This window comes from Solenopsis invicta, chromosome 10 (assembly GCF_016802725.1).
Source record: "Solenopsis invicta isolate M01_SB chromosome 10, UNIL_Sinv_3.0, whole genome shotgun sequence".
NCBI classification, from domain to species: domain Eukaryota; kingdom Metazoa; phylum Arthropoda; class Insecta; order Hymenoptera; family Formicidae; genus Solenopsis; species Solenopsis invicta.
Genome location: NC_052673.1, coordinates 19193450 through 19212093, shown reverse-complemented (window position 1 = coordinate 19212093; position 18644 = coordinate 19193450). Strand labels below are relative to the sequence as shown.

General features: G+C 39.8%; 2 protein-coding genes across 10 annotated transcripts; both read right to left on the bottom strand.

Annotated features, from left to right (window-relative positions):
* Window positions 1–118: 118 nt before the first annotated feature.
* Window positions 119–4871, bottom strand: LOC105208166 (protein trapped in endoderm-1). 8 transcript variants are annotated; one of them, XM_026131682.2, is made up of 4 exons: window positions 4705–4871; window positions 1422–1614; window positions 1064–1310; window positions 119–981 (listed from the first exon to the last, which is right to left on the bottom strand). In XM_026131682.2, exons 2-4 carry the CDS (start codon window positions 1549–1551, stop codon window positions 333–335), a joined length of 1026 nt encoding a protein of 341 aa, XP_025987467.1. In that variant the 5' UTR covers window positions 1552–1614; window positions 4705–4871; the 3' UTR covers window positions 119–332. The 8 variants fall into 8 exon arrangements, with proteins under 8 accessions (XP_025987467.1, XP_025987468.1, XP_025987466.1 ...); XM_026131683.2 differs by lacking the exon at window positions 4705–4871 and adding an exon at window positions 4625–4697; XM_026131681.2 differs by lacking the exon at window positions 4705–4871 and adding an exon at window positions 4487–4589.
* Window positions 4872–7333: 2462 nt separating this feature from the next.
* LOC105197652 (laminin subunit beta-1) lies at window positions 7334–18373 on the bottom strand. 2 transcript variants are annotated; one of them, XM_011164123.3, is made up of 15 exons: window positions 17986–18373; window positions 17311–17459; window positions 16166–16213; window positions 15869–15955; window positions 15196–15421; window positions 14755–15051; window positions 14034–14596; window positions 13646–13825; window positions 13205–13530; window positions 12533–12943; window positions 12270–12465; window positions 11718–12164; window positions 11065–11572; window positions 9772–10855; window positions 7334–9501 (listed from the first exon to the last, which is right to left on the bottom strand). In XM_011164123.3, exons 2-15 carry the CDS (start codon window positions 17375–17377, stop codon window positions 8533–8535), a joined length of 5409 nt encoding a protein of 1802 aa, XP_011162425.1. In that variant the 5' UTR covers window positions 17378–17459; window positions 17986–18373; the 3' UTR covers window positions 7334–8532. The 2 variants fall into 2 exon arrangements, with proteins under 2 accessions (XP_011162425.1, XP_011162426.1); XM_011164124.3 differs by lacking the exon at window positions 15869–15955.
* Window positions 18374–18644: the final 271 nt, after the last annotated feature.

Here is an 18644-nt window from a genome sequence, read left to right as displayed (position 1 = left end):
TAAATAAGTTTTATATTTTATACGTTATTTTCCGACACGGAAAACAGTTTATTCAAAGAAAGTCCCCCAAAACGTCCTTAGGACGTACGAATATTCATCGACATCTCTAGGAGGCCCGTACTCTGCTACATGGTTTAGTTTTTCCTTATGAAAAAATATACCCAATTAGGCGTTGGCCATTCGAAATGACACTCATATTAGTATATTTTGGGGAGTATTTTTTTCGTAAGGAAAACACTCAATTTTTTATGATAAGATAAAAAGTTTTATTACGCGTCAACCTTTTACTCGTTAAGCCAATGCGACACGACGTACCGGAACGAAAGATATTTTTACATCGTGTGGGGCGACGAGAACTTGCTCGAGTGAGAATGCGTCGGTTTGGGACCGATCGCGCGCGTCTTGTTCGAACTGGGGCACAGAAGCTGTTTGTAAGCCTCTCTGTACAGTTTATTGGTGCCAGCGTAAATAAACGGATTTATCACCGCGGATGCCCAAGCAAGCACGGACGCCACTATATGAAGTATCGGAATCTTCATCTTGTCGTCCATCACGTTCATCAGCATCAATGGCATGAAGCACATGAGAAAACAGAGAAATATGGTGAGCATTAATTTGGTCACTCTAGAGTCCTCCCGCCGTTGAAAGCCACCGACTCGTCGACCGCTCTCCGCCGTATGAGCCTCGAGATTCTTCCGACTCTTCCGTACGCGCCAATATATGCAGAGATACGAAACACTGATCACCACGCATGGCACGATAAAGCCCAGAACAAACAGGAATTTCTTCGGGCTCAAGCCATTTTTTTTCAGTATGGTACAGGAAAAAGTGGCTGAATCCAGTCCTAGGGTACCCCAGATGCCTAACAAGGGCGGCAACAGCATCAAGAAACTCAAGGTCCATACGACTATCAACATCAACGTTATGCCGCGATTAGTATATAACTGGTTGTAAATATCCGATCGCGAGATCAGTATATACCTGAAAAAGAAATAATATTTCAGTCAACTACAAGTGCTACTAATATATGTAAAAACAAATGAAGAGAATCGTTAAAGCTTACCTGTTGATAGTAATGGCCACCATGCTGAGTAAAGAGACGGCGACGTTTCCATAGAAGAATAAAGGAAATATCGTGCATAGAGTCTCGCCCAGAACCCACGCTTCATTCAAGTATCTACTTGCCGTCAGAGGCAAGTTTACCGCCGAGAAAATCAAGTCGGAGACGCTTAGACTTATCACAAACGCCGTAGTGGCGTGTCGTCTCAATCTGGCATATTTTAATAATGCGATTACGGTTATTAAATTACCTGAAATTCAGATACAAGATTCAGCTCAGTTAAGCTGTTAAAGCGATTTCAAGTTTGCCATCAGGTTGATGGCCAAAATCGTAAACGATTGCAGGATGCGGAACACTGTACCTAATATTCCAATAATGCTGAATATTATAGCGCAAACAGCAGCGACGATAGTCACGGATCGCGTAAATGGCTTGATGTCTCCTTCCTTTGAAGCTATTTCGAAGATCGTATCGTTTGAAACGTGCTCCATCTTTTATCGCGGAAAACGGTCCCTCTTCCTTCGCATTCTTCAGAAAATCAAAGATCGCCGCGACTAGAAAAAATAAGAAAGCACATATAAAAATAATGGCTTTATTTTAAGATATCTCACTTCCGAGTGTCTTACTCTTAATTTTTCCCACAGTTTCTGATTTATGATAATTGAAACGGATAATAATAGAAAGAAAAGTAAGAAAAGCAGCAAGATTTGTAAAGCCAATTTTTCATTTTGATCATTCATTTATCTATTTTTTTTCTTGTAATTCAATAGAGATCTCTAAATTTTCATTTTAAAACACGAATTTCTCTCAAAAATTGCTTTTTAAATCACCTATCTTTCGCGGAACAATCGCGACTGGATCAACGACCCTTGCACGCAATTAAGCGCGCTAACTTTTCTCTCCCACTTTTCGTCATTTCTTCTTTCATTCATTGGTGTTTTCTATCTATTCTGTTAATTCTCTGAATTTTCTCGCGATATAAAGAGAAGCAGAGGAAGCGTGCACCCTCCGAAATATATATATATATATATATATATTTCGAGACGCCTTATCGCGCCTGCAGAATCAATTAATTTTCGTATTTCTTCACGTTCGCTCGCTCTCCCGTTAAGAACACACCATTAGTCATATCGATATATTTTTATGACCTTCTCGGAATACTCGGATACTCGGATACCGATCCCTGCCTAGTGGCCGCGACAACAACTTGAACTTTGGCCTCGAACGGCAGGAGCTCATACTGAATCGTTTCGTGGCGTTACATTGTAACTATTGTTAACTCGCGAAAGGTATTCCTTCAGAAATTACTCTAGTACTTTATGGCGTCCAATTAAGTCGCTATCTCCGAACAATTTGCTCCAATTATCCTCTTTCTTCCTTGTAATCTGCTCTCGATCGTTGCAATTCAACTTGTTTAAACAACTCGTTTTTCTTGTAATTAAATGCATGCACTTTCAGATGTCTATGTATCTATTATCATTTTTCTATATTTTCTTTATTAGCAGTTTTATCTCTTTTTTTTTATAAAAAAGAATTAATTTTCTCTGTTTATTTGACGAATCCGCACTGCTCACTTATCGCTCATTTATTTCTACAAATCAACGTTACACTCTTCTTTTTTAATTATGTGTTTTTAATTATGCGTATACTTGGTAGGTGTTGTAAATATTGCTACGCGGTGCTTGAACCGCTCCCGTTATTTCGGCAGACGTTCGACCGCAGACTGATGAACGTTACTGACGCGTGTGGTGGACCCTTTGGTATGGAGTACATACACCACAAGTCTCCTTATCTAACTCACTCTGATTTAACTCCGCCCCTTCGTCTACTTTTTCTTCTACTTCTTATGCTTTTCTTCCGCTTTATTCTCTTCTTCGCGCTTATAATTTCTTTCTGATTTTAGCATTCAAAATCTCCTAGGATTTATATTGTGCATCAGTGATTGAGACACGATGCATGTTTGGAGACATTTCTTTCGACAATAGTTATACAGCATTCTTTTAAACATAAAAACCGATTAGATTAAGTACCTTAAGTTTGAAAAATAGAGAGAGAGAAATAATGAAATTAAAAAATGAATATTACGAAAAAAATCTAAAATCTGATTCCTCAACATAACTGATTTAAATTTTAGTAAAAATTCTTGTATAAATACTAATTCTAAATAACTTTGATTAGTAAATTTAAAATTAACTTAAGTTCTATCTAAACAATTTGTATAATAAACAATGCAAATTCTATTGCTAATAAGAAATCAAGAATCACAAAAATTTTTTAGTTTCGAAAGTGTGTGTGTGTGTGTGTGTGTGTGTGGGCGCGCGCGCGCGTGCGTGTATGTGTGTGATACCTGCTAAATCACATCGTCATGTATTTTGATACATTGGAATCATAAAACATATTAATACACCACGGACATTAAGTGAGGCGTGTTGTTCCAAAAATAGCGGTCGGGAGGATACTAGACTATGATGTGTACATTACTACATTGTGTGCGGTTATCATCCTGACTGGCTTATTCCATTTGTCGCACTCCATTTCGCTCTGTTTTCATCCATTTCATTGTTTACTCCGCATGATCGAAAGTTTATTCGACTAACTGGAGCCGCACCTCGCTTTATCTTTCTTTGGAAAGAGCCGCATATGAAGTCATCGGAAAAGGAAAATTGATGAAGAATCGATCGCATTTATTTAATCAATTATTTAATCGCGCTTTTATTAAATGTAAAAATAAAAAACACCTCAAACACTGCATCAGAGAAAATTAAGAATATTTGTCAGGATCTATCTTCAAGGCATCATTTTCAATGATTTTGAAGACTCGGTATATCCACACCATAACACTACACACACTTCGTATAATAATATACCTATTTATTTTTTCTTCTTACATTTTGTTTGCACGTTTGAGATTTTTTCTCAAACGTGCAGAAGAAAAACCAATGCTGATTTGATAATGACGAAATTACATACATATTTGCACATTGAAATAATTTTACATAAAAATAAAAATAATTTATAAGAAAAAATATTTTCTTTTTTTTTCATTTTTAATTCTAAAACTCACACTTGTGATGGAACAAGTAGTCCTTGAAAAACACACACGCACACACACACAGTTTTGATTTATCTCAAGATATATGAAAAGAATGAAAAGATTACATTCGTATACATATATGTACATCCGATACGCGTACCACGCGTGTTGGTTGCATCTTCTCGTAGCCACGTGGCGAACGTACGTAGTTCTCAAAATATATTCGTACGTGAATTACCGTGGGCGGCACGTGCCTCGTTCGCACCAACAGAATCGCTCGATCGAGCGTTTTACTGTATCACGAGAAACACGCTCGTTATTCACGTCTACGCACATCCACGAGAAGGTAACAAACACCCTATATCTTATTCCGACAAACGGCCACAAATTACCCTCGACTCTCCGATGAATCGTCGCGGTGGTAAATATAACGAGCGGTATACCACGCCGCGCCGGCCAGACGGCGACTAAGCTCGCAGCTCGCTCGCTTCCCGATTCTAAGGGATCGGCGAACGCGAACTGTGACTTACCTCCGTAGGCAGCAGCTGTCAACAGTCACAAAGGGCACCGAACAATCGGAAAGGAGTGGCCCTCGACAAATAAAACTCACCCTACTGCCTTCTTTCATCCCCGCTACATCAACGGCGCGCGGCGCCGCTTCGGCCGGCTGTATGTCGGGCTCTTCTAGCTGATTAAAGGTAAGCTTGAACCTCGCTACTCGGGGATGCTTCCCTCTTCCCTCTTACAGACGAAAGAAAAGAAACCGTCCTGATACCGTACGTCGCTGCGTCTCTCAAGCTCGATGGAAAAGATGTTTTAAATTTTTGTGCACGTCATGTATTGCGTCTTTAGTCTATTTTAGATCATCTATAATTCATGTCGCTATTCTATTTATAATTTTCTCTGCCGTTCTTATGTACGTGTGCACTTTATTAATATATCATATGTATGTTTTATATATATTAAAATACGAGATGTGTGCATTTTATATTTTAATATAAATTTTTATTTTGTATGCATATATTCAGAATCTCTTTAACTATTTTTCATGTTATATAACACATGTGTGATTAAAAATAGAATTTTTATCTAAATACTAATTATAAATTGTTTCTTCTAAATTGTCTAAAGTGTCTTTATTAGGCGATGTTTTTGGGAGAACAAGATTCAACAATGTTAGATTAATAAAAACACCATTTGAATAACTTTATAATAAAATACATCTTTGTATATGATTACATACAGATAGTTATCTTGCTTCGAAGTAAAGTTTCATCATTTGATGGACTAATCACGCAGGCAATTTAGCAATTCTTAAAGCCGTGTATATATGTTGTAAATTTTTTTCGTGGTTAATTATCTGTAAAAAGTACGAAGAAATGAGCGTAATCGAGTGGATTGGGACTGTCAGGAATTTAAAGAAACTTGCAAGAAAATACCTTTCTATTCTTAAAAAGAATCTTTCAGAAAAATAGAATGTGTCAATAGAATAAAATGGAATATGTATTTGGATTCTTTATACATAGTACGATCTTTATACACAATGTCATTTGAAATGACTGTATTTTTTATTTTTATGTTTGTTTTCATCTAGTAAAATTCCAAGAAACTTTTGCATAATAATCTTCACTTTTTGTCATTGAACGTTTTGCCAAGTATTTTGTGGGAATAAAGCTGCACCCCGGTTATCACGGCACTATCATTGAAAGGTAAATACTTGAAGAATTTCGTAACTTCCGTACAAATATTGATTAATATAGCGTTTATCATTATATAGAGATAAACGCTACCAAGTTTTATAGCTTCGGAGTTAGCGCTGTTTATACGTCTTAAAAAAACTCGCAATCGAAAATTGCACGGTGGTTCCAATGAGACTCGCTACGTCTCGCACGTAAAATCTACTCTCGGATATAATGCATTATTTATTCACTATGTATGCGCTCGTGCATCATCAGTCACCGTGATAATATCGCGTGTCCTGACTGCAGTTCTCAGTGCCGGGTTAAAGTGTGGGTCACTCGGACAATCGGGCACCGTCGAGGTGTCACGAAGCAACAAAGAACAATCGTCCTTGGATGTACCCGAACGCTCCAATTCAATTTTTAACAGAGAAAAATTTATTACCCACTGCGATGCTTTTTTATCAAATTTCTATGCTGACAAAACTGTTGAAAAAAAAACCACTTTCTTCTTTTCTGTTTACAGAATGTGAGATAAAGAAAATAACATTTTTATAAAATTGCATTAATTATTTAGATTAATATTATTTCTCTTAATTATTCTTAATTATAAAAATTTAAATGTAAATAGTATAATTTAGATATTAGTAATATAGGTAGTTTTTTTTTTTTTTTACGAGATGTGTGTATTTCTGTGTCTTTATCCTATCTCTTTGTATGGTTTTAAAAAGCAATCTGAAAATTTCGCATTTGTCTTAAGGGAAAAATTTGATTGCAATAAAAATTTCCGAGCTTCTCTATGCCGTTCTAATTTCCTCACCTCCTCGGAGAACCACTGATTCGCGTACTGAATGAACCCATTGTACGCAGCCTGCTGAACGCATACGCCATTTGAATTCAACAGTGCGCTATTCACGAAATATTCGTGCATGCGTGAGTACGTTCTGAGAGGGAAAGGGAGATTTTAAGGAACGTACCGAAATGATAAATAAAACATTCTTCTCCGTTTATCTATCTGGGAAAGCTGACCGTAGTCCCGAACCCCTTTAGAAAGAGTAAAACCTAACCATTCGATGTTGCGATGACATTTGACGAGGGGGACGGCAACCGCACACATGTCTTCGACGTAACCGAACTCTATAATAATAGACAGCAAAGCCTATTTCCGCCTTATGAATCGATCGATGTGTTAAGAAAGATCGATGGGACGGTGTTCGTTTAGTTACGCTTTGGCCCCTGCTTGATAGACGTGATTGCAGTCGTACAATATACTCTGGCACATGTATCATTATTTAATGAAAAACACGCGGTGTAAGTCGGAGGAAGTATTTTATCACTGATGATATCGCGTGTCCGACAATTTCCTTGCCGCGTGATATCGCAGTAAGTTGCAAGGACGCGACTCAAATGTGTCTCTTATCTCTAAAAGCGATCGTTTTAAATTGTAAATTCTTCACATGTGCGATAAAGAAAAAAATCTTCTTGTATTTGAATATAATTGGAATACGATACACACAATTAAGGATCGAGACAGGTGTCAGCGAGATGTCAGGCATTCCTTTATCCGTTTCGGAAACTCATTTATTTCTGTTTAACGTTACAGTATTGTAATATCGCTATACATAAAATATAACTTTAAATACCATTGAATTCTTTTTGGCTTGATCATAGCATCGTTCGCCCACTTTTAAATATGAAACTCTCGACGATACTTTTGATGTAATATATGAGGATCGATCGCGTGCAATAATGATATAAATAACGAAATCTTGTTTCTTTCGCGCTTTTGTATCGCCAGCATAATTACACGACTTTTATATCGGTATCTCTATTATATTTCTTTCGTCACTTTTTATAATCAGGATAAAAAATGTGTAGTTAAAAGAATAATAAAAAGTAAGAGTTTGAAAAGCCATCGTAGACTGGATGTATAAGTATGTAACATTTAATATTTACAGATGCGCAAACTGTATTTATTTACAGGCACTGTAATGATCGACAAGGCCACTTTTGTCCATGTTTGCAGATAAAATGTGCGCGTCTCAGCGATATATCGAATATCATTTTATATTCAATAGATCCGTTGCAGAATATTTATTTTAACATCTTAATCCTGTATTTATTTTAATTATTTACATTACTCTTTAATTATTTTTAGTGTATCATCTATGGAACACGAGCTTAATACTTCGCTACGGTGTTTCTTTAAGTACCACGTCTAGTAAAATGGCATATGCATGTATCAGTAGATAGAACGTGTCTACAATATTCTTATTGTATAGAAAAAAATGTGTACTATGAAAAGTATAAAAATAAAAAAATTGTAAAAGAATAAAGAAAATTTAGCGAAGCTAAAAGCTAGAGAAGGTAGCATCTTGATTGCGCTTGAAGTGAAGCTTTAACCAAATCGTCCTCTTTACAATTACTAAATGGCCCCTTCATTTACATTTATGGCACTAATAATAATCTCTTCGCTTTTCGCAATATTATCCAGAATAAGTTGCGAATGCCAAATGTATATATATATGTATTACGTAAATACGCATATCCGTTTCCTATATAAATCAAGGTAAAATTCATTTGCTATTGCACAAGTATAAAGCACCGATCTTATTAATAATATGGAGTAAGAGATTCCATCGCGCGCGGATAGATATCTGTGTCGAACGTAATAAAGAAGAAAAATTTGATTGATTGTCAATACGTATGGTACTTTGCGATCGGAAAATAAGTAACTTCCTAATTGAAGGTGATAAATTTTAAGCAGAACACTGTCTGTACAACTGTGACTTCTTCTCGATCTCCGCCAGGTGTCTTTCCATCTCCATCGTCAGCGCGTCTACCTCGCTCATCAGGTCCGTTAGCAGCCGCTCGTTATCCTTGTAGACGCTCTCCATGCCGTCCAAATCCTTGGACTTGGTCGACGTGTCCGCCGTCAACTCCGAGGCACGCTGCAAGAGTCTCTTTGCCCGTTGGATATCACCCTTAGTTTTGTTCACCCGCTGATTCAGTAACTCGTCCGCCCTCTTGTACTCCTCTGACAATTTTTTCGTCTTGCCGTCGGTCACTTGCGCCTCGTCGGCGACTTTTTTCGCCTCCGTGCCAATCTCCGTCAAGATAAAACTGTTCTTCGCAGATTGCGTTTGAAGCTGCTTCAAACGGACATCCAGAGCCTCCACCGATTGGGTGGTGCTGTTAGCCTGGGTCTGAGCGGCCTTCGTCACGTCGGCGATGTCCGCGAGATCCTTCTGCGATTTGGACACGTCATCTTCCGCTTTATCGATCGCATCCTGCGCCAAATGTTGCGCCTTCTGCGCCTCGTTCAACAGCAGAATTATTTTGTTCGCCAAGGCTTGCTTCTCGATGGCCATCTCTTTGGCACGATTGGCGCGTTCCTCGAGAACGTGAGCCCGCTCTAGATCGTCCTTGGTATCGGCGAGAATCTTTTCGGAGTCAGTGAGAGAGCCCACGATACTCTTGATACGATCGGCCAACTGCGTGATCTCGTCCGGTTCCAGCTGGATGTTCTTTGCGAGCACTTCGTACGCGAGGTCTCTCACCATGGCTGGCGTAGGTTGATCCTCATCCAGAATGCTCCAGATTCGTTTGGTTATGTCCGAGACGTCCTCGGTGATTTTATCAGAGCGGTTACGCGCTTCCCACGCATAATTGAAAGCATCTTGAGCGTTGGATCTCGCTGCTGTCGCGTCTTGCTTAATTTGACTCATCTGAGAATAAATTAATCGAATGGGTGACAATTATTATTTCATAATTATATAGAGAGATATATAGAGAAATAAATAATTTACCGAAATTAAGTATAGAGGAGTAACTTGTTCAAGTATTTATAATAATATTATATATATATATAAGATTCTATAAATACAATAATAAAAGTTGAGAATTTTTCTATAAGCATTTATAAGATTACCTATAAATAATGATTTTTTTAAATATTTTGAAATATATTGTATTAAAAAAAAAAAAAGTTTAATTACATTGCGTAACAACTGTTCGGCTTCATCCTTATGGCTCTTGATCTTAGCAGCTTGCTGCTTGGCGACATCCAGAGCTTGATTGGCCTTGCTGACTGCACCCGCGTGACAGGATAATCCTCCGCAGAAGCCGCAGCCCGCTCCACCGCAGACGGTGCTACAATCCGTCACATTGTTGCCGCACATCCGCAGATTCAATTCAGGCATCGCCGTCCCGAATGTCTTGAGCTTTTCATTCAGCTTCATCAACGATTCCTTGTTCCTCTCTTGGGCTTCGTCCACGGAGGCACGATTCTTCGCAAGGAGGTTCTCGGTATGCTTGCGGAATCGTTCCGCGTCACTGAGAACATTCGTAGTGTCATTCGCCATTTTCTCGGCCTGCCTGGACTGCTCGGCCATTTGCTGAGTCACGTTTAGAGCACCCAGAACATTCTCCTCTTGCAACCTGGTGGCATTCTCTCGCAAATCGGCAGCGGCCTCGTCCAAGTTGTTGGTTCTGTTCTTTAACTTCTTCAGCGCAACGTCGTTAAGACTGACTCGCTGATTGAGATTCTCCAAGCGATTGTTCGTTTCGGCCAACAGTTTCTCTGACTTTGAGATATTATTCGTCAATTCATCAGCCAAGTCGTCCAACGCGTCTAGGTCTTGGCTTCGGATGGTGGTGTTGCCGATCAGGTCCCGCACTTCGTTCAGTGTTTCCTCCATGTTGTCGAATTCCTGGCTATAGACACCCGTTGTGCCGACCTTCTGTATCCTCGAAGCCTCCTGTATCACCGCGTTTGTCTTGTTCCTTAGACCGTCCAGGATCAAATCCCAATTGTCGAAGCATTCACCGCATGGACTGCATTGCGGAGCCTCGCCGTGATAACCACGGTCACATTGGTCGCACTTCTCGCCGCCGATACCCTTGTGGCAAATGCATACTCCAGTCTCCCTGTCGCATTGCTGACTCGCGGAACCAATCACGTCACATTCGCACGGGTAACACTCGACGTTTGGATTGCCCCAGAAGTTTGACTGACACTCGTTGCATCGTCTACCACCAAAACCTGATCTGCACTCGCAAGTGCCGTCGTAAGGATTGCATCTACGGACGAAAATATTTTTATCTGTCGTTAGGGATTATATTATTTATGTTGTAGTCTTGCCTTGACAAATATTTTTCAATTAAATAATTTTTGACTCTTGAGCAAAATTACTATTATTTAGATTATTAATAGTATTAAATCATCCAATTAAAAATTGCAACAAGATTTATCAAAGATTTTACATATAAGAATTTCTCTTCAGACAAACCTATCTGAAATACTTCCAACGACGTCGCACTCGCAAGGGTCGCAGCCTTGTCCGCTGGCTATCTTCCAATGATTCTCCTCGCAGGAGTCGCAAAGCTGTCCAATGACATGTGGCAAACACGGACACTGTCCGGTACGATGGTTGCACGGTCCCGCAGTCTTGTCAGTGCCTAGAACGTTGCATCTGCAGTCTAGACAGTCCTGTCGCAAAGCGTCTCCGTAGAATCCCGCTTTGCACACCTCGCAAGTAGAGCCGTCGGTGTTGAACAAACATTGGAGACAATGACCGGTATGCGGATCACAGTTACCGGCGCGACGCAAGTCCGTGTTGTTGTTACAGTTGCAAAACTGGCAGCTACCGCCTGGTACCTCCGGATTGCCAAAATAATTCTCGGCGCAATGCTCGCAACGGGGTCCGGAGTATCCCTCGAAGCACTCGCACACTACGTCTTGCGTTATTGAGTCTAATGAGCAGCTATTGGCATAGGAGTGTCCGGATTCACGTGTGCCTGTCAAAATAAAATATGATAGTAATAATAAAAAAAATAATAGCCTAACAAAAAAATTTAATTAGACTTGATTTAAAAAAATTTATAATTAGGGTAAAAATTCTTTTTTTTTTATTTTTAATTTTTCTTCAAAAAATCTACTCACCTGGACAAGGACACGCTCTGCAAGGTATATCCACGCCAATCCGTGGATCGCCGTAGAAATCGTCGACGCAACGGTCACAATTATGTCCGGTGGTGAAATCTCGGCAGTTGGCGCATGCCCCGGTCTTCGAGTCGCAGCTGTCCGCGTGGCCATGACACTCGCAGCGCTGGCAATGCGGAAAGTTCCAAAAGCCAGGCTCGCACTGACCGCAGGTCCTGCCATAGGTGTTGGGACGGCACTTGCAACGGCCGGTTTCGACGTCGCAGAAATTATCGAGGGCGCCAACGCCATCGCAATCGCAAGGGATGCATCCCTCTGGGCCGAATCCGTAGGTTCCCGGTGCGCAACGGTCGCAACGTCTGCCAACCACGTTTGGCTTGCATGGGCACATCCCGCCGTAGTTTTCGCACAAAAGGCTACGAGAGCCCGTTGGGTTACATTCGCAAGCTAGAATTCAACATCGCGCACAAGTGTGAGTACGTAATTAAATAAAAAAGTCATATCATAAGAAGTAAACGACGCGATGTTGCAATGGATAACGATTAAACTTACAATGAGCGCCATCGAAGACGTAATAGCCGATGCTGTTTTGATACTTTTTGCAGATTTCAGGTACGTTACTCCACACGCTGTTGACATCGTTGGACAGTTCGTTACAATGATAACTTTCGTATTCTTGACGACGCAATTCGCCCAGACCAGGAGTCTTGAAGAAAGGTATCACGTCTATTCTCGGCTTCAGTACAATCTGCAACAAGTTTAAATTAGACGATTAGACATAATTTTTTACGACAATTGAAATACACAAATATTACCGAGTCGACCAGGATGGAGGCCAAAGGTGTGTCCACGTGGCTGTTGAACTTGCGGAATTGCAGCAGAAGATTGTAACGTTTTCCTGCCTCTAAACATATGGACGGTTGCGCCATGGCGCTTCTCGAACGCAAAGGTAATTGAACCCATAGGCGATCGTATTCTGGTCTCCAATCGGCGCACGGTCCATTAGGATCTGGAGAACCGTCTCTCTCGAGAATAATCTGCACGTCCTCCCAAACGCCCAGTTGCACTGGCTCGTACCGTACAATCACGTCATACCACATCGATCTGCGAACGTCGTCAATGGTGAAGTTTAATATTGATCCTTCGAGAGCCTTCATGAAACCCGTGCCGGTCCAAGTGCTGTTCCTACCATCGCGATAAGGTTCTCTGATCACCACTTGACAATTCTAAAAGAGAATTTGCGATTCAAAAATCATTTGCTCAAAAGCACTCTGAAGCAATCTGAAAAATCTTGTTAAGATAATTGATACACAATTCTAAATATATGTTGAGAGAGAGAGAGAGAGAGAGAGAGAGAGAGAAACTCTCTCTGTCTTTATTATTCTTTTTGTATTGCGATCGTACTGCAGATTTTACCACGATTGAAGCATTAAAATCAAAATTAATATAAATATATTTTTTCAGTTCAATTTCCTTAATAAACTTACGTCGGTGGCTCTAGATAACTCTCCTTCGTAAATAAGAAAGTCTAGTGAGCCGGTATAGTAACTCTGCTCCGGTTGATTGCAAGTCCTTCCGCTAACGTGTGGCCTGCATCTGCACTGACCAGTGATGACGTCGCAGGAATTCTCGTAAGAACCGCCGGGATCGCAATCGCAAGGTTTACATCCATCACGGTCCTCGGAAAGTCCCCAATATTCCGGCAAACATTGATTGCAGTCGCGCGCCGTAACATACCGTTTGCACGTGCACTCGCCGGTCACCACGTTGCAACCCTGATTGTCGATGGTACCCAAGGTATTACAGGTGCAGGCTATAATTGCAAAAGTAATTAACTTTTTTACTGAAACTTTTTCTATCGAAGTAAAAACAGATTATTATATGTCTTTCAACGGCACATATTTGGTTAACAATAATTTCTTCTTTACCCTGACATCCCTCAGGATTGTCGGGATCAAAGTTCCAGAAGCCGTTTTTGCAACGATCGCAACGACGTCCGTCAACATTTGCTTTACAGTGACAACGTCCGGACTCGTCACCACTTAGAGGATCAGTTCTCGAGTCGCATATGCCGTCGTCCAAGGATCCACTTAGGTCACAGTCGCAAGCTGCAAAGAAGAAAACTTGCGTTTCTCACGACATCTCTCATGATATATGAATACATGAGAATGCAAATTTATTCTGCAATTGAAAGTCTATTCATTATTTATATTTATATATTATATAAAACAAGCAGATCTGATATTAAATTAATTAAGGTACGTGGGAAAATAACATTAAGCGAGTGGAATAACCAGATTGAAAATTGAAACTCACGTTGACAAGCTTCTCGGTCAGAAATTTCCTTCGTTACGTCGTGATAATAAAATGGCTTGCACTGTTCGCAATTCTGTCCTCGCGTATTGTGCTGGCAATCGTCACAGACTCCGCCGGACACTCTGCCCGATCTCTCGTAGACCGTTTCGTCGAAATGGCAGGAATTGGTATGGTTGTTGCAATTACACGGTCTACAGGCGTTGGTTTGTTTACCGACCGCAGGCTTCCACGGCAGATCGTTGTAGAAATCCTCACAATTCTCGCAATTGAGGCCTTTAGTGTTGTGCGTACACTCACATCTGCCGTGGACCATGTTCTCTTCATCGGCGACTCCTGGTAACGGTAAACACCTGGAAGCGTGCCCATAACAGGAGCACGAACCACGAATCACCATGTCTTGGATGGCGTAATAATATTTCTCGCGAATTTCGGGCCGCTCGTCGAGCAGATCGTCGCCCAGAGTGTGGAGTCCCGTCATGTTGATTCTAAGATTGGTCACCTTTAGTAGATTTTGCACTTCCTTCGAGTAGGGATTGTCAATTTCCAAATTTCGCGGCAACACTCTGAAATATATCAATATAACATTTTTGGAACTATTACGAGTATAATGCTCCGAATCGTGTAATTAGCGCAGTTTCTTCTTTCTTGAAGCTTTCTTCGCGCGCACATTGAAATATAAACAAATAATTTTATGCATTATGTATTTTTTAATACATCCTACCTGAAAATTACATCACCGCCAGTGGATGGTGCCACAGCCGAGTATCTCGTCTCGCAGATGACGTCCGTTAATCTTTGAGGTTGATGAGTCGGAATTTCGGGGAAGTAGTGTTCGCAATTATGGGCAAAGTATCGATATACTTGCCAGGTTTCTCCAAAATCGTAGGACCGTTCGATCAACATGGCAGCTGGTCGAAAAGTTTGGAAACGAATAATAATGTGCGTAAAGTGAAACTCCGCTTCAAGATCAAAACGTATCGTGACATCCTCCACTCCGTTTTCAGCCTGCCACCACGACCTGAAATTTACAATGTTTTTTATTATAATGTACATTAGATTGTGATATTATTTATTTTTAATACGCACACATTTCTCTCTTCTTTCATTACTTCAAAAGACATTTGATTTCAAGGTGAATGGCGAAAAAATTAAGTAATCTTACCCGCTAACAATATTCTCAATATTATGTTGCTGTTTAGGTATCGACGTATCGCAGAAGAAGCATTTCTTTCTATCCTTGAGATGAGAAACGATACAGAATCTTTCGGGACCATGGAGACCGCACGTCGACGAAGCGCTCAGTTTGTCCTTACGACCGATCAGCAGATTCCCGGTTGCGGGATAACACGAGCTTTGCTCGCAGGGATGCGGTCTTTTCGCATACAATCCTGCATGAAACAAAAAGCTGTCTCGTAAAAAGATTGTTTACAACTCAATATGCATTTACATACATCATTATTCTCCTCTCCTATAATTATTGTAGGATATTGTGTATCGATGTTACGTCCCAATATGCGTTAATTGTGTGGGGGAAATACAACCTTCTGGTTATCAATTAGTCTCAGTCGTTAGCACTGTGTACAAAACCTTTACCACGTTATGGAAGGGACCAAAATATATTACAAACATACATAAATATATATTTATATATAAAGGCCAAAACCAATGAAAAAAATTAGCAAACGAATTCGTCGTTAGCCAGTAATGTACAAAGTATTTATTTATGTTAGAATAATAATTTTCTCTCGTTAAAGGTGTGTCAATTCGTTAGGATTTCTTTTATATCAAAATGCAAGGTATTTGCCAGCTCTGCCCGAATTAATATATTTGTCTACCTCTTGACTTGGAAATGGTCGGCCCTAGCCAATTATGACGTTCCGTCACCACCTCCAGGGGTGACATATCTCCTCTTTGCACCGATCCTATAACACCCCCGTTTTTGTTTTTATATTCTGTACATAATTATATAGCGCGCGTCCTAGTTGTCGCGAAAGTTTTATCGCGTTTTTCACCGCTTGACACTCTCTGATAAGACCTTTGATAATGCTACAATCGTTTTTGTGATTCTTTCGTTTTCGACGAAAAGAACAAATATATAAGAAAATTAATTCTAAAAAGATTTTCAATCTCACCTCTGGATGGTACTTTGTCGCCCCGTCCATGTTGAGAGCTCACAGGTCCTATAAAGAATTTCGATAATTATATAATACGTGCGGTAATGAATGCTAAACAGAAAACAATCCTCTCAAATGTATGTGAATAAATAGTGCCAAATAGAAAATGATTTTTCCATGTAAAAATGAATTGCGTAAGACACAGCGATTGGCTGCGTCTTTTGCCAATCTTTTTTAAAGCTCGACAATAATAAGCGAATCGAATATTAATATTAATTATACGAGATACACAATTTTCTCAGAATTATTTCAAATGAATGCTAAAACGCGCCGGTTATCAAGAGATGTTCTACTACCGGTAGAGGCTATCGCAAGAGACAGCCGGATGTTTACGCGAGAAGAAAAGTACCTTTAAGTTTTAATGAAATACGGTAGGGAAGGGGTCTCAAATCTAGAACATTAGATGAATTCGGATTAATTTTTGCTTAATTTTTTTTTTTTTTTTTTTTTTTATTAAATATCTTATATCCGATTTCTATAAATTGTCAATTAGCTTTATATATTGATATTTATAGATTAAAAGAAATGGCCTGTGCTGTAGATCTGGGACATTTGTGATATCTTTGTTGCAACGATGTCGCCACGTGCATAAACAATTGTACGCAACTCGATTCGACGATCGTGCCACTCGTTAAGTAATCGATAAATACGCGCGAAGAGCTCCGTTCTTGTAGGGCGGTTGGAATTTAGAAGCCGAAACACACGCAAGTTTGCCGATTTCAAAAGGAAGGCAGGTCGCGAGGTCATCTCGCTATCTAATCGTAATGGATAAAGAGTCTTCTCGTTATATGAATGGGACGATGTTTTCGACAAAAAGAATTTGGTTCTTTTACACGTGTACTACATGCAACGCTAAAATGCTATTAAAATATATAGTAAAAATGCGAGAAGTGTCCAACCGATATTGAAAAATTTTAACGTAATTTTAATTAAAATTTTTAATTTAAAAATAGATTCTGAGAATACCAATTTTAAGAATTTAAATATCCACAATAAATAAATATATATATATATATAAATATATATATATATATCTATTTTTAATGTTTATTCTGTGAAAAACTAATACTAGTATAAATTAATATATATGTATATATACGTACCTGCTAAAGTAATAAGTAAAATAATTAAAGCTGCGAGAGCCACATGCCCATAATGAGCGTGAAGCATTTTTCTGTTTCTTTTTTCTACTTCTGTCTTTGTGGATTTTTTGCAACTGTACTAAGCCATCGACGATGGGTTCGAGAGTTTCCTATAGAAATAAAATATCCCCAAAATATTGCCAATATTTAACTATTCAATGTACCGCGGAAAATTTATAGTAAACTATGCTATTTATTTTACTTAAACATGTTGAAAAATAATTGTATTTATATCACGCAACAAAAAAATCATTTTCAACATCCGCATTATATTTAAATCAATTGCTTTACGCATAAATTCATGAATATTATCAGATTCATCAGTATTTAATTGGCATCCAACGAAACATACAATTATAATTTTATAAATTATTCAATATCTGGATCAAAAGCTTAGAAAGGATATGTATGTATGTATTAACAAATATTAACTTAATATTGACAGATAATTATTTACAAAATAATTTTGCATATCGAGTCCTGAATCATGAATAAATTATTAAATTTTGGAGCAACAAAAGTATGATTCGATTAGGCAACGCTCAACCAACGACGCAAAACACACTTTCTCACACTTGTGGGACGAAAAAGCGATTAACGTTGTCAATATCATCCTCCGTTTAACAATCCGCTCACCTACGTTGATCGCTGAAATAGCGCTAAAATAGCGTTGCCCACGGTGTGCAAGCCGAGACGAGATATTTCTTCTTTTCGTCGAGCGGCGATCACCGCTCTCCTCCGAAGTCGGAGCACGAACGTCGAGATCTCTCGCACCGAGCACCGAGTACGGAGTACGGAATTCCCCTCTGCCTCTCCTTCTCTCGTGGCCGCCGAAACTTTGGATTATCTGTTATCCACGTGCGATAACGACACGGCAGCGGTGGCGGCGTCGGCGGCGACGGGTTCACCTGAGACAGGTGCGGGTGCACCCTCGCAAAACGCGGCGGGCGATGGAAAATGAAAAACGCGGCCTCGCGGACGCGCCTCGTGACGCCGTCTCTCACACAAGTGAGTCTCTCGGCTCGGTCGAGTCTCCGAGTCTCCGAGTCTCGTGCCCAAGTCAGTGCCGTACGTACGAAATCGTCACGGCTGGTAACGGGAGAGGGGAAAACGACTAAACTAAGCGGTAAGGGTCAGGCTCATCAGGCTCAGGTAAAACCCGAGAGAAAAGCAGAGAAGCTTTTGAGAGAGAATCCTCAAAGAATCCTCATTCTTCACTGGAATTTCGACACGAGCATAAACTTTTACACGATTTTTAAAAACGTCGCGGCGAAATTCTTTATTATTTCGGTGCG